The sequence below is a fragment of the Priapulus caudatus genome, unplaced genomic scaffold, assembly GCF_000485595.1.
Source record: "Priapulus caudatus unplaced genomic scaffold, Priapulus_caudatus-5.0.1 Scaffold752, whole genome shotgun sequence".
Taxonomy (NCBI): Eukaryota; Metazoa; Priapulida; class Priapulimorpha; order Priapulimorphida; family Priapulidae; genus Priapulus; species Priapulus caudatus.
This window is the reverse complement of record NW_014577813.1, coordinates 129,419-145,645: the sequence shown is the minus strand read 5'-3', so window position 1 is coordinate 145,645 and position 16,227 is coordinate 129,419. Positions and strand designations below refer to the sequence as shown.

The 16,227-nt window shown below is 47.0% G+C and overlaps 1 protein-coding gene and 1 long non-coding RNA gene across 2 annotated transcripts; one reads left to right on the top strand and one right to left on the bottom strand.

The window, feature by feature from the left end:
• The first annotated feature begins 221 nt into the window (after positions 1 to 221).
• On the top strand, positions 222 to 6,786 carry LOC106813290 (cdc42 homolog). Its single transcript, XM_014817395.1, has 5 exons — positions 222 to 280; positions 1,826 to 1,982; positions 2,540 to 2,722; positions 3,292 to 3,489; positions 3,822 to 6,786. The coding sequence occupies exons 2-5, from the start codon at positions 1,878 to 1,880 to the stop codon at positions 3,909 to 3,911; spliced, it is 576 nt and encodes a 191-aa protein (XP_014672881.1). The 5' UTR covers positions 222 to 280; positions 1,826 to 1,877; the 3' UTR covers positions 3,912 to 6,786.
• Positions 5,700 to 8,752, bottom strand: LOC106813291. The gene is made up of 2 exons (XR_001394447.1): positions 7,347 to 8,752; positions 5,700 to 7,311 (listed from the first exon to the last, which is right to left on the bottom strand). It is a non-coding gene; the product is annotated as an uncharacterized LOC106813291 (long non-coding RNA).
• Between the last annotated feature and the right edge of the window lie 7,475 nt (positions 8,753 to 16,227).

Sequence of the window (16,227 nt, the reverse complement as noted above, 5' to 3'; positions counted from 1 at the left end):
CCTATCGCACCTTTCAGCCGGCTGCTCTCTAATATACCGGAATTCAAAGACGTGGTGCGTGAAAAATTCACACGATTTAAATAGTCTCGATTTTTATACAATAAATTTTTGTAATTAATAATTTTCTACATAAATAATCGGTGTTAATTTACTACGCTATTAATTTAATCCATCGCTAGGTATCCTTATACAATATTTAGAACAGCCGCACCAACTTTTTTGCAAACCATTTCCGCTCCGGTTTTTGTATCTGCAATAAATTCGAGCACACCCAGAAAAGGTAGATAAAACTCGGCTTAAAATGCCATTAACGCTCTGCTACATGCTCATCGTGAAATCAATATGTTTATAAGTCATATTATAAGTCTAATCATATCTAATTTATTTTAAAATTAGTCCATTTTATTTTATATTTCACCATCGGTGAGGCCAAAATGAGGTGACTGATCTAACGCTGTCAGCTAGTGAGTAGTGTCACTGTCACTGTCAGTGATTGAATGAGTACTTCCTAAACAAAGTAACTTTCCTATGCCATCTAGGCTCTAGTGGGTAGTGTTACATCCTACACGTGTAGCTTCACTAATCATTTATGTGGCTTGTTTACCCACAGCAAGCAGAACTTCATGCAGATGTGACAGGGCTTTAAAGCGTGTATTGCGAGAATTTTGCTCAGAAAAACGAAATATAGCTGAATATAGTCTCACCTGACAGCGAAAATATCACTGATTACACCAACATTCAAAACACCAAGATTTTATGCAGTTATAGCATGGAAAAATTGATTTGACCACATACCAGCAATAAATTTTTGCGTGTCCCGACTCTCAAAATCCTGTCCTGTCATTGTCATTCCCGTGTTACTATCTGACTGGAATCCACAAGCTTCTCTAATAACAGGCTTTAAGTTTACGTGGCATTAGTACTACGCTGCTGTTACGCTAGTATGAACGGCTGTGTTTACACTCTGACCTGATTTCAACGGTGCGACGGTATGCATTACTGCACCGTGATAGATGTCTCGCGCTACCGCGAGAAAATCCGAGAGATGGCAACGGTAAACAGAAACAGAACGCAAAATTGTAATCGTGCATGATTTCATTGAATTTGGTGAATACAAAGGTTCTAAGACATGTTATCGTTACTCTAGACAATTGCTGTTACTTAAGCAATAACGGTAGGTATCATGAAAATGGGGAAAACACTGGAAAATTCTCGCAATACACGCTTTAATGTTAGTAAAATAGTGGAGTAAAACTCTGATTAACTTTCCTCGTAACCTCGTAATTACTCGTCTTCAAAGTCCAACGGACTATATCAAAGACGGAATGAGACAAAGTTGATCAATTAGCCAGATCAATAAGTTGGTATTTAAACATAATAATGTCACACGTATGTACAAATTTCAAAGAGTTTACCCCTATCACGCTGCTGGAAGTGATGTTAGAGGGTTTGGTCTATGCTGTTAATCACACGAAACGATGGCCAGAGTCTTTTTAATTTGTGTATAGTATGAAGTTATTGCTGTAATAGTCTAAAATAACACATTTTTACCCAGTCATTTTACTCTCCCATGAAAGCTCTTCCATTTCGTCACAAAATGGGTTGTAGGTGGAAAATATGGAGGTATTTATTACCAAGACAATGTGCAGGATGTAACACACTACCCCCATTAGGAACTCTCGACATCCATGTACATTTTTTAATTGTATTTTTTCATTTACCAAAGCCAATTATCGAGCACGGTAAACAATTACATCTGCACTTATTTTAATAGTTTACACAGCAATGTTCAGCGTGATTACTGCCTTTTATTTGCTGTTGTCAGGTGCCTCTGATCACGAACCACATACTGCCACATTTTATTTGAGGAAACCAGCATGCAGACGATAAAGTGTGTGGTGGTGGGCGATGGCGCTGTTGGTAAAACGTGTTTACTGATCTCGTACACAACCAACAAATTCCCTTCTGAATACGTTCCTACGGTGAGTAGAATATTAAGCAGGCACGATAAGTTTCGTCTCTATTAAAGGCAACAATTTAAAGTAGTTTCTCAAATATGTCCAAAAATGGAAAGCTGAAATAGGTATTCTTACCTATTAGTATTATAGTACATATTATAATTGTACATATTTTACGGCAGTTAACTAATGCCAAGCTGTCGCGTTCATGGCGTCCTAGTCTGACCTTCGTATGACGTTAAACCGGGAAACAAATGTTCACATGTTTAGGTGACAATCACCCAATACCAGGCTGTCGCGTTAGTGGCGTCTTAGTCTGACCTTCGTATGACGTTAAACCGGAAAACAAACGGTCAGACGTTCAGGTGGCAATCACCCAGTGCCAGGCTGTCGCGTTAGTGCCGTCCTAGTCTGGCCTTGGTATGACGTTAAACCGGAAAACAAACGGTCAGACGTTCAGGTGGCAATCACCCAATGCCAGGCTGTTGTGTTAATGGCGTTATAATCTAGCCTCCGTAAGACGTTAAACCCGGAAAACAAACGTTCACACGCTCAGGTGACAGTTAACTAATGCGCTGCAGGTTTTTGACAACTATGCGGTGACGGTGATGATCGGCGGGGAGCCGTACACGCTGGGGCTGTTCGACACGGCCGGACAGGAGGACTACGATCGACTGCGCCCGCTCAGCTACCCGCAGACGGACGTCTTCCTCGTCTGCTTCTCCGTCGTGTCGCCGTCGTCGTTCGAGAACGTCAAGGAGAAGGTTCGTTCGTCGCCCGCGCTAACAAACCTAACCTAAACCTGAACAAACCTTATGCGGCCTTTTGCTAAACGTTAAACGGGGAAGGAGCCGCGTGCGATGAGATGGTAGCTCCTCCCTCGTTTAACGTTTAGCGAAGGCCCGCACGAGGTTTGTTTAGATGATGGACTAAGGAAGCTGAGTAAACATTTAGGAAGGCCGGACTAGAAGGCGCGCTGCACGTGTCTTCTCTTCTGGTCATCGTTTATCACGGTCGCCACGTAAGATCGCGTTAGATGAGAGTGGGTTAGGGTAATCTCGGGGATAGCCGGTGACGAATGACCCGAGAAATGCTGATTTAGTTTGAATGCTTAGTAACTAGCTATCGATACTTGTGGGGCTGTAGTATGGTATGGGCAAGTCCAACAGGTTTTGTCTGCGCATATAAAGCAGGTTGCAGATTGTGGGACCAAAAGCAAAGCTGAATGTTTTTAGTGTACATATATAAATGTGTGAATTCATTGCAATTTTATTTCGATACGTTGGCATGAATAGGAAACGCGCTCATTCCGATTTCTCTGCAATGTTTCCAGTGGGTTCCCGAGATAACGCATCACTGCCAAAAGACGCCCTTCCTCCTCGTTGGCACTCAGGTGGACCTGAGGGACGACCAGTCCATGCTGGACAAACTGGCCAAGAACAAGCAACGACCAATCATGTTCGAGCAGGGAGAGAAACTCGCGAAGGAGCTCAAGGCTGTGAAATACGTCGAGTGCTCGGCACTGACACAGGTGCGTGCCGCGGTGGCTCGCGTCGTCTGCGCGTAATTCTGTTTTCGCGGTTTCATCCGCGTTTCAGCGTGATGTGAGATGCAATACCGCCACAGACGAGCGCCGGCTTTTGTCGCGCGTACGTTTGGTCCGCCAATCCTGACGCAGCTTGCGGTGCAAGCTCTCGATATAGATTTCTGTGCCGTGCGGCTTGTTTCCCCAGGCTACTTTAATGAGTAGTAGTGCAGTGTGTTCTCAATAAACCAAGACGTGTCTTAACTCATCTTCGATGGCGATGCGTGGAAGATTCCGTGCGGATCACTCGTCTACACGTCTCATCTCTTAATTTGCAGAAAGGGCTGAAGAACGTGTTCGACGAAGCGATCCTGGCGGCGCTCGAGCCGCCGGAACCCGTCAAGAAGAAGAAGTGCGTCCTGCTATAATGCTGCTGCTGCGTCCGCTCACGCTCGTGGAGGCAGCAGCCGTCGCGACGTACAGCGTCCGTCGTCGTCGACCGCCGCATTGCACGCTCGCGTCGTGATATCGTCGCTGCAGGTGCCTTCGTTGCCAAGGGATTCCGGGAGGCGTTGCCGGGGGGACGACGCGTCGGACTTCCGTCACAAGCGAGGGAAGGTGCCCGTAATCCGACGGTCGGTAACGACGTCCTTTTAACTACGAGAGCCGGGGGATCAGGCTGCTACGTGGGACGGGGGGGGGGTGTTAAATTTTGTTTTAATAGCGTGGCGGTCCGGCGTCTCGTTAACCATTTTCTGGTTCAGATAAAATCCGTGTAATCATATACATAATACATTTTAGAATGGTTCGTTGTTCTCACACATGGATCAGTCCATTTTGTCACCATAGTTTTCACGGGAAATGGGGGGAGGGGGCGGGGGGGTCGAGTCGTCATATTGATCATAAAACTGTACATAGCGTAATTCGTTCGGCTTTTCACAGTGGAAATTACAGAAAATCTGTTTCACTTACTATAAAAGCACGTGAAAGAATGGCTTCCACGACGATAGCTTGTAATGATGGTATATTTCTTCTCCTTGCCATTGCTTCGTTAGTGCACGCAGACGTAGACACAGTCGCGTAATGTTAGAGTGTTGCGTAGATATCACATGCAGCCAGGCTAATGGTGATTATCGAACTATAGAGATTTACCAGCACAAATTGAGTCTACTACTCTTAGGTGGGTGATTGTGTGTGTGTGTATACTTAATTCTCAGCTGGCGAGGCAAATCTGTGGTTAACAGTACGCTCATAATTCTGTTCCTGTACTGCCAACCGTTATATGAATAATTTATGCTCGGCATTAATGAAAAGTGGAAGCATAACTCGATAAACACGAGGCCCATATAGTTGCCTTCAGTAATCTTGTGCTGATGCCAAGTGATGGCCTAAGCAAGGCAAGTATAGAAAAGTGTTAACCATTTTTGCAAGATTTATTTATACGCCTATTGTAAAGCCTAATTACAAACTCGTCGTCCAGTCATTAATTTACATGAGGAGGGATAGGAGAGAGAAGGAAGTCAACACACAAAAAACGTTCTTGCACATTCACACCTGTATGTAGCTTGTGTAATAATAGCAAGCCATTGGTGATGCCATGAGGTCACCGGAACGAAGAGGCGGTGATGATAACGTTAGCTGTTATAATATTTGATAATATTTATAATGTGTAAAAGAGAAAGAGTCGTAGAGAGAGAGAGAGAGTGCGCGACCACCAGACTTACAGTCCAACGCAGGTGTCGTCGGTGGTAAAGGATTTGTTTTCTTACCGCCGCGAAGATATTTTGTATATAAAAGACCGATTTCAAAAACGAAAGAAAAATTGCGGAAAGTTTACAATCGGTGTTTAGGAGAAGTGGGGCATGGGGAGAGATAGCGGATTGTAGTATGTTCTTACGATGCCCCGAGAATCACATGTAGCTAGTTAGGGTCATGATGCCAATAACAAGCAGCATCTGGACACCTATACCCTACCGCATCACGTTTAGAATAAATGCATTTAAGGTTTACACGTATTAGTACCTTAACGCTTGGATCTAATTCATCACCGAAAATTAGCTTTTGTGCTTTTTGTACACATTTTTTGTACGGATCTTCGTATTATTCATTGCATTTCGTTTACTTTGCATGCGGTGTGAGGTAGCTGTGACCCGCCCGGGTGTACCGAAGAAAGGCGAGGAGATTTTTAGCAGGTGGGATCGTCGACCGATCTCTACCGTGTTGGTTCGTATTCGTTTGACTGCCCTACAACTTTGTTTCCGGTTGAAACGATCTCGTCGGTTGATCACTCGCATCGTCCGATGTCTGCGGGTGATCACAGGCACGCACACGTTGGCTAGCGTTGGCGGTAGACTGCTGCTGACGTTAAACGGATGTCCGCGGCTGCTGGTAGACACGTAGCAGCGCGCGTACGTGGCAGCCGTGCACGTGTGTGGCAGCCGGCTGCGAACTAGGTGCTCCTCGTTCTTGCATGGCGTGATTAGCCGACGTGTCCGTGATCGGGGAAGTGATTGCTGCGGTGATGCGGTCCCTCAGGCGCGAGCCGGTGCCGGCTAGCTGACTCGTAGCTCTACTGGTGTAGCCCTTCGCTGTTCTGCTTTTGTAGTGGGAGCGAAAGGGCTACACCGGTAGAGCTAGTAGACTCGTAGCCCTTCGCTGTTCTGCTTTTGTAGTGGGAGCGAAGGGGCTACACCGGTATAGCTAGCCGACTCATCGTGCGACGCCAGACTGTGCATGCCTCTGTTCTGATTAACCCTGCTACTGTAAACGGGATTCACAGCTGCCACTGCAGGAGGCCGGTTCTGGTATTTTGATAACGGGCAAAGCAAGTGCTATAGCAGTCGTTCTTTGCCTGCGATTGCTTCAAATATAGCTTCCACGGCGCTGAAGTGGCATCAGGTCACCTAGTCGTGGTGGTCGAGGTTGCAGCGGACAGCGTAGGAATGATTAAATCGCGTCACAGTTCCACCGAGTGTTACCTTTACCGTCGTTGACAAGGGCCTATCGCGTATCGCCACGTTGAAAGTTGTGACGAGTGTAGTCATGGCAACGTGCAGGTGCTGTACTCCCAGCCACTGACAGGAATGCGGCTGTATCGTAAAACAGTGTTCGCTCTCTATGCCATATGGAATTTTTGTAGTGAGCCAGGTGCAACCATTCGGTAACAATGTGCCACGACGTTGTGTTGTCGCGTTGATGGACTCTAGATCTTGTGTATCTATTGGACTGTAGAAGTTTATATGGTAATGTAAATGTTATATCAATGAAATATAATATTAGAATAAATAATTATTACTATACTTATGTAATAATATTACTACGATGGTGTCTTAACTTTGTGTGTGCTTGAAATTTCGATTGGTTTTACCAATGTAGGTGGCGCCAGAGGAGCAGAACTATTACCACAACCATTTTTCACAGTGGAATAGTTCAGCTCCAAGGAAAACACCTAACAACTTGTTTGCATTTAATCATATAGTCAGGGGAAAGCATTGGAAAGGATTGCTGCAAACGTGATTGAAACGGTTATTAACGTGTGTAACAAAAGAACATGAATTTTTTTTGAAGTTGCCTGAATTGGGGGATAAACTTTCAACAGAAAAACACAAAACTATTAATCAGCAACATTTATAATTAAGATGACACGTTTGCATTTTATTACCACTTTTTGCCTAACGATTGCCTTCGAAGAGATTATCAACACGAAAGGAATCCGATTGAAATGGGCAACAAGTTGTTTTTGTTGTTGAGTACCAGTAATACAGTCAGCTGGCATTATTGACACGCGTGGAATCTAACCGATTCATAGGAAGCATTTACTTCTCCTACCTTAACTTTTCCTAGAAAGTGTTTACTTCTCCCACCTCAACGTGGAATCTTAACTGTTTCATAGGAAGCGATTACTTGGCCCACCTTAACGTTTCTTTATACCGGGTCTCGGTCGGTCGTTGTGTGAAACGCTCACGAATTCACACGCAAAGCACCCTAAAACATATCGGGCACAACAGTTGCACACACTTTCAGGGTGAGTCGCCCCAAGTCGCCTGCCTTCCAGAAAATCGATTGGATTTTAGCAGTCCTTGGTAGATAGATAGATCGCATCTAATATCTGCTTGGCACTCGGAAAGAAATCGACAAAAGCTTTCTGTTTATTATAAAATCATGGCAGGAAGGTCCTCGGTGTGAAACAAGTGCTAGAAGATGGCCGTTTCGTCGTATATCATACACTATAGCGAAACCACAATTCTGCACAAGAACATTTTTCACAACTACTTTAATCGTATAATAGCAGTTGGATTGCAAAAAAGCACATCCATAGGCACAATTCCATAGTCAAGACTGAAGTAGATCGAGTTACAGGTTTACAAAAGCACACTGGGAAATAAACATACAGAAATCTCCATAATATATCATATATACCACTAGCTTGCATGAGAACATCGTAAATCCACAATTTAATATCGTCAGTGTACCGGTTAAAGTGTATTCACAAGTGACCGTCGCAACACAAACGATAAGGGGGTAAATAAATATAATTACACATTGTTTCAATTATCGTTGCTTTTCTTTGAAAACACAATACTGCAACCAGAATCACTTTGCATACACCGTACGTACATGTAACATTAATTACAATTGGCACACAATTTTCAAACACGTAAATCTTCACAAAAGCTAAGAAACTGTCGTATGCATATATATATATATACGTGGTGTAATGTATTTATATAGCCATGTGACAAATGAAAGCAGACACAACTACTGCGCTGTGTTGTTATTATATACAGCCCAGTGGTCACAACAGCTCGCTTTTGTCACCAGAGGGCGCACCAACTGGATACAAGTGTTCCTCGCTATAGATATCCTATAATACACTATTATTATATGTGTATAAATATCACTGCTCTCCACTGCCAATCAATGTTATGTATAGATATATGATGTTAACCCTACATAGAGCCACCTGGTGGGATATTATTGTTATTACTAGCCTTCTGGTTTACCTTTTACTGACCAGCAACTGAAACCTCGAATCTGATCCGTTGTTTCGAGTTGTGATCTTATAGCTGGCTACTTACGCGTGAGCAAATATTTCTATGCACCAATTTGTTTGTCGCTTCTCCGCAATTTGCAAATTCCAGTTTAGCATTAAAAATGAGCACTCTTCGGTGTGACACGGGTATAAGGAGGTGCAATGGGTGGGGAATGAGAAAGAGGAGAAGGACGAAGGGAGGAGAAAACGGAAGGGGAGAGGAGAAGGGCGGATTGAAGAATAAAGTGGAGGAGAGGGGAGGACAAGGAAGGAGAGGGGATCACAGTGAAGGAGAGGGGGATGACAGTGAAGGAGAGGGGGATGACAGTGGAGGAGAGGACAAGAAAGGAGAGGGGAGCACAAGGAAGGAGAGGTGAGCACAAGGAAGGAGAGGGGAGCACAATGAAGGAGAGGAGAGCACAGGGAAGGAGAGGAGAGCACAAGGAAGGAGAGGGGAGCACAAGGAAGGAGAGGGGAGCACAAGGAAGGAGAGGGGAGCACAAGGAAGGAGAGGAGAGCACAAGGAAGGAGAGGGGAGCACAAGGAAGGAGAGGGGAGCACAAGGAAGGATAGGAGAGCACAATGAAGGAGAGGGGAGCACAAGGAAGGAGAGGGGAGCACAAGGAAGGAGAGGGGAGGACGTGGAAGAAGAGTGTAGGAGTAGGAAGAAGGGAGCAGAAAACAGAAGAGGAGAGAATGAAGAATTGAGAAAGAAAGTGGAGGAGAATGAGAAGGGGATGGTGGTGTAGGCACGTCTGGTAATCACTAGTCAATCACTGGACCAGGTCATCGATGGGACAAAGTTCGAGTTGCCGGACGAACCACGTCAGTGGTTCGTTCACTTCACTCGCGTGTTGAGGAGCTCTTGTTGCCATGGCGCCAGCGGTTGGCTCTGCGCTGTGGGGATAGGTATTGATGCCAATCCTAGCCCTCTGGTGGCTGCCTTTGCCGCTGCCTCCTTTCTGCTTCGCTCCTCCTGCTCCAATTTCTTCTGATGCGCCGCCTCCCGTGCAAGTCTGCAAGAAATTAAATTAAATCGATTACAAAATTCATTTCTGTTAGCTGTCACTTCTGTTAGCCAGCACACACTGATGAGATAAGTTGTAAAAGTATAGCGGAATGCTCTAGTGATGAATGCATGGATGGAGCGTAGTTGGAGGTTACATTTACCTAGTCTCCTCTTCCTGATTAGCAAGCATTTGGCGTTTCCATGCCGGGATTTTAGAGAGCCGTCTTTCCTCAGCCTCCCTCTAGACGAATGGAAAACATCACTGGTTCAGGTGTGAAATGGACATTCAATGTTAGACAACAATCTATTAATGGATTCCTTTCAATTTTCATCAACGACAGACTTGTATGAATATTATATACATATATATATATATATATATATATATATATATATATATATATATATCACATGGCCAGGGCCGGACTAAGCGTGTGGGGGGCCCGGGGCACGCAATTGTGTGGGGGCCCTATAGTCTGTATTTTTTCTGCACTTTCATGCTTGCAAATTCAGAGAGTATTTTATCGTGTTTCAACGAATTTAAAATGTCACTTTCGATAGCGAGAATACTGAGGTTTACCAGTCTCTGTTGGCTCATCGTGGTTCTCATGTGATTTTTAATCAACTTGAGTTTTAAAAATGACCTTTCACCGCTACAATTCGAGACCATCAATGAAAGATAGATTCTCAGAGCAATTTCGGTATTAGGGAAAGTGTCCTTCAGCTGAACAGCAAAATTCAGTCAGAGAAACAGCATGGGAAACGCATCACTTTACGTTACATGCTAAGAATTTTGTGGATCACCATTACGACAGTTTTGTAAATTTTAGGATACTCTAAATGTGGGGGGCCCCAAATGTGGGGGGCCTGGGGCACGTGCCCCTGTTGCCCCGCCCTTAATCCGCTAGTGCACATGGCAATGAAAGTAACCATTCGAATAATTTACTATCAACAGCTTTCAAGATGCATCGACACCATTGAAATGTATTATGGAAAGGTTAATATGTGAAAAAACTAAACGACCCCTGTGCGAAGGTCACATCTGCTGACCTTGGTTCGCTCCTGCTCCTCCTTCAGCGCCCTCTCGGCTTCCCGCTTGGCGAGCACGTGACGCTTCCACGGTGGGATAGGATTGCCTTCCGGCGTTGCGTCGGGAACCTTTTCCAGAAACTTGGCGGCCGTGAATTCGTCAGGATCAATCTCCACCGCCTCGACGGTGTGCTGCGAACGAGTAGGCAATGTGTCATCATTATTATTATTATTAATATCATTATCATCATCATCATGAGAAAACGATGAAAGTGACATGCTACAAGGTAGGTGGATCGGCACATAATATATACTGCACACGCATGCACACATACACGCGCGCGCGCCAGCACGAACGCACGCTTGCACACACGCACGCGCACGCACGCACGCACGCACGCACGCACGCACGCACGCACGCGTACACACACGGATAGTAATATCCTGCGTTACTGAAGTAATGCGTTCCTGAAAAACGTTAATAACGCGAAATTCCATAAGGTGAATACATTACATCAGGAGTGAATCATAATAGATATAGATATATAATCTATATAATATAAGATATAATAATAGATAATAATCTATTATTATTCACTCCTGATTACATTCCATACATTATGCCATTGACTTTCATTTTATAATTCGGCATACAACGAACGGTTTTTCGGTCAAAATATGTAGACTTCGCAAATTTTCTCAAACACAAGCGCAATTATGAATGCAAGAAAACACCGTCAAACATATATTGGTTATTTTATTATGTTACATGAGGAAAGGAGTGCCAAATAATAATTATCACACTGTACGACTACCTTGCGTTCACTGGGCGTAGGGCACTGATTGTGAACTATCAGTGAGTGCAAGTATGAGTGCAAGTAAATACTATCACAACTATGAGTGCAAGTAAATACTACCAAACATACCTAATGATGTAACACGACAAATTGAGTCTTTGAGTAAAAAAAAAAGACCCAGCCTGTTCTTTAAATATAAAATATGTTGCTGCTGCCTACCATCTCCTGAGTTCTTTTTGCCATCTCGACGCGAAGCTGAGCGAGAGAGTTGGCTCCTGTCGTTGATTTCAGCTCGGCGATCAGGTCATCATTCTTCACCTGGTTCATCGATGTGTCTGCAATCATCGGAAAACTGACTGTACAAACGACCATGTATGAACAAGCCTTGTTATCTTACTCTGAAATATTATCAAGCGCCTAGCTGCATGTTCAAAGCCTGGCGACGAGTGCTGACACAGATGGAAGGATGGATGGATGGATGGAAGGATGGATGGATGGATGGATGGATTGATGGACGGAGGGGCGGACAGGCAGACAGACAGACAGACCGATAGATAAACAGTTAGATAGATCAATAGAGAGAGAGAGAGATAAGAGAGAGAGAGAGAGAGAGAGAGAGAGAGAGAGAGAAAGAGAGAGAGAGAGAGAGGAGAGAGAGAGAGCAGAGAGAGAGAGAGAGAGGAGAGAGAGAGAGAGAGAGAGAGAGAGAAGAGAGAGAGAGAGAGAGAGAGAGAGAGAGAGGGATGGGAGAGACGGAATGGTGAATGTACATATATATAATAATATATACATCAGAAGTAGATAATAGGGAATTCCCTATTATCTACTTCTGATATACATATATATATAACATATATGAACACACATACGTGTCGTTGTTATTGGAATTGCACAGTATATCGGCGCTCTGCCTGCTTACTCGAACCTTGCGACGATATTTGGTGCGCCATGTTTTTCACACTGCTCATGATTATAGCAGCCGTTTGTCAACACTTCATCTATGACTACGACTTATAATTATTCACAACACTAACATCAATAAATGTCCCCCAACCACCACTCTAACACCGACGACAACTATTCTTTCGCAATAACACATCGGTGTGCAGACAAACCGAGATGAGCTATATAAGAAGCGAGAATGGGAGAGGGCCCTATAACTCCTAATTCAATGCCACCGGGTGTGTCCACGCCTGGTTTTACAAGGTCTATCCAAATATGCGATATGAGGAGCCACGATAGGCCTTATCAGAAAGCGAACAGTTTGTTAGCGAACCGCTGGACCCGGATTGCTGTGTAGCATTTTTCTGAATCGGGAAAATTAGATGGGACCGAAGAAGAGCATAAGTATATATACCAAGAGTACATAATAGCAGGAGTTAATAATGACAAATTGTTCATTTGTCATTATTAACTCCTGATAATAGAGAGACAACATAGTCTATTATGTACTCTTGATATATACATATATTCACATTTCTCGCAAAGCGATTGATAAATCGTCGTGAGTGCATATTTGTTATTTGCATATATGCGCACATTCACGTGCCTAAACTAATATAAAATTCCATCGACCACCAGCCATCTCACATTCCTGAACAATTATCTTTTGCAGTCAGCCAATAACAGTAGAGGACAAAGTTTGCAGTTTACGTCATGCAAGCCAGACCCGACAGTAACATATATGGTAACGTGGCAAAGAATACGTGCGTTATCATGTAAGATGAGGCAAGTATGATATCAACTGCACACAGTAGCCACCTTCCCCAAACAAAATTCCTTTTCAATCGTGATCAGCTACATTACATATATGTTTCATTTATTTATCTGTTGATTGATTGATTGATTGATTGATTTGTTTGTTTATTCTGTCAATGTTCTGTTTGTTTTCAAACGAAGAAGTATTTATTCACAACCGGCCCCCACGTTTCCACGTTTACGTGTAACTCGTATATATACCTTTGTTGTTGTTGCAGACGAACTTGTGCGTCTTTGGCTTCCTCAGCGTCACCGACCGGATATCCTGCACAGATATGAGCGGCTTCCTTCCTCCTCCTCCGGGACTGACGGGCCGGGAAGCCGCCGGTGACGGCTGTACGGAGGTGCGCGCACTAGCTGGCCGCGAGGAGGGGCACAGCGAGGGAGGCGGTGGTGGGGCCGGCGGTATCAATGCGCGTGGCATCGTGAAAGTTCCAGCTGCGCGCGTGAGTGATAGATGTCGAAATCATGGAAAACATGATCGATATATATATATATATATATATATATATATATATATATATATATATATATATATATATTTGTATATCCAAGTATATAATATATATACAATATAATAAGCTATACCACTTACCGGCTAACAGACTCCCCCTTGCATCCTCGATGTACAATCGGCCGTTAACATCCGAGCTCGAAGATTCAGAAACCGACGTGTGTCGCTCGTCACCATAGCCATCGCTTCCATTCTGGGCTTCATTTCTGTTCGCGGCTTCCGCATCACCGTCGCCACCATGCTGACCACCGTTTACGTAAGCGTCCGCTCGCGAAAGCGCGCCACTCTCAGCGTCCACCTTCGTGTCAACCATGTCCGCGACGGGATGCGGCGGCGACCGATGTGCGTTGTCGTCGCCGATTCCGTTCACAGGTGGCGCCTCTGCAACCGCTGCGACCGCTGCGACGTCGTCGTCGTCGTCGTCGTCGGTGAAGCGGGAGAGTCTGTTTCCGAGCTTGCTGCGTAGTTCGTCGTGCACGCGCAGCTGCATGCTGCGACTCTCGCTGCTCAGATGGGCCGGGAAGCGCAGCGGCACCTCCTCCCTCCTCGCCTCCCCCGCCGCCGCGCTCGCGTCCGTCGGCGAGGCGACGGCGCGACGTCGCCCGCCCGACGACAGCGCCCTCTCGAGCAGCTCGACGTGTTCGGCCGTCAGCCGCTTGGCGACGACGCTCTCCGGGTCGCTGGGCGACTGCGGCCCCCGCGAGTGGCAGGAGGATGCGGCGCGGGAGCAGTCTGACGGCTGGTACGACTCGGACGACTCGCTCTCGTTGTTCGCGGAGTTGCGCCGCCGGGTGGTGGCGCCACCGTTGCAGACGACGGCAGCGTCGAGCAGGTTGGAATCGTCGCCGCCATCTTGTCCGGAGAAATCGCCGCCGGCGCCATATGCAGGATAGAGGGCGCCCTGCTCGGCGAGCACGTGATCGAGCGCGGCGATGGCGGCGTCACTCTCAGAGCTCGGCACAATCTCGCCGACGAAGCCCACGTTTTCGTACGAGTGGCGCGTCGCGCGATTCGACACGCCGCCGTCGTCCGCGCGCGTCCCGTCGCCGGGGCAACGCGCATCGGGGCTCCGCTCCCTGCCGCGGCTGCCGCTGCTGCTCCTGTCACCGGCGGAGGAACCGCTAGGAGGCGCGTCGTCGCTGCGGACGCTCAGTTCGGAACTCGCGTCGCTCTCGCGACCGTTCCCGCCAACGCCCTCTGGCGGCAGCGAGACGCAGCAGTTGACCTCCGAGTTGACCTCGGAGATGCTGCTGCTGCGGTCGTGCGACGACACGCTGCCCGACCGACAGCGCCGCCTAGCGACGGCCGCGGGAGCTCGCAGCGTGCTGCCCTCCTCTCCACGCTCCGTGCTGTCTCCACCACCGCGGTCGTCGCCACCGCGAAAGCTCGTGATGATGTAGCGAGAGTCGTCGGCTGCGGGTGACTGCTGCCGCGGCGCGTCGACGTGCGTGTCGGGGCACGTCGTCCGCCGACACGGCCAGCCGACGTCGCCGGCGGCGCCACGGTCGCAGCTGCGCGTGCGGCCGTGGTCGCAGCAGGAGGCGCGTCGGGTGCGCGACGCGTGACACGCGGCGACGAGCGGGCAGCCGAGGTCGCACGAGTAGCGGCGGCCGCGAGGCAGCGCTGCGCCAGCGCGTGACGTCAGCGACGCGTTCGTCGCGCAGAGGGCGCCAAAGTCGTGCGGCCGCAGCGTCGTGAAGTTGTGGTTCCTGTCGGTGAGCGACGACGGATGGTAGGCGATCTTCGCGCCGACCTTGAACGCGTCCGGCGTTGCTCTACCTCCCCCTCCTCCTCCTCCTCCTCCTCCTCCTCCTTCAATCAAAGGCGCCGCCTGCGCCGACATCGTAACAGCCCTAGCCTAGGCCATTACAAACGCGCGAGTGTATCGATCGTTACAGCCCTAAGATCTCAGCACAAAAGAACAACATAAACCAAGCGGTAAAATTTCTGTTTATTTCATTTATTTCCATTTCATATAAACCATAAAACCGACAGTTTGTTACAAAATAATCTCAATATATATAGCAACGAATAAATACATTTCACATTGCCATAAACCCTACTGAATGCCATAGAAAATGCTGTGTGTCGAGCATAACTCTCTTATCCGCCACAATCCCATATCCGGATGGTGTGCCGGTCGACGTGCCGGATAAAGGAGGTCGGACGTATAAAGACGCGAATTATGTAGGCCGTGCTTTACTGACTCATGCCATCGTAGTTCATCCTTGGTTCTTCCTTCCTGCCTCTGCATGTATTCGGCTGCGTGCACACGTTCACTATGTACGTACACAGGACGCTTCCAACGTACACGTATACACACATGTGCGCACACGCACACGTGCCCACACAACGCGCGCGTGCACACCACACGTACACACACACCACGCGCCACACACACTACACACACACACACACCATGCCACGTACACACACACGCGCACACGCACACACACACGCCCACACGCTCGCACACACACACACACACACACACACACACACACACACACACACACACACACACACACACACACACACAAACACACACACACACCGCGGTCATCGAGTCGCCGCCCTCCACCCTCTACGGGGGCGGGCGGGATTC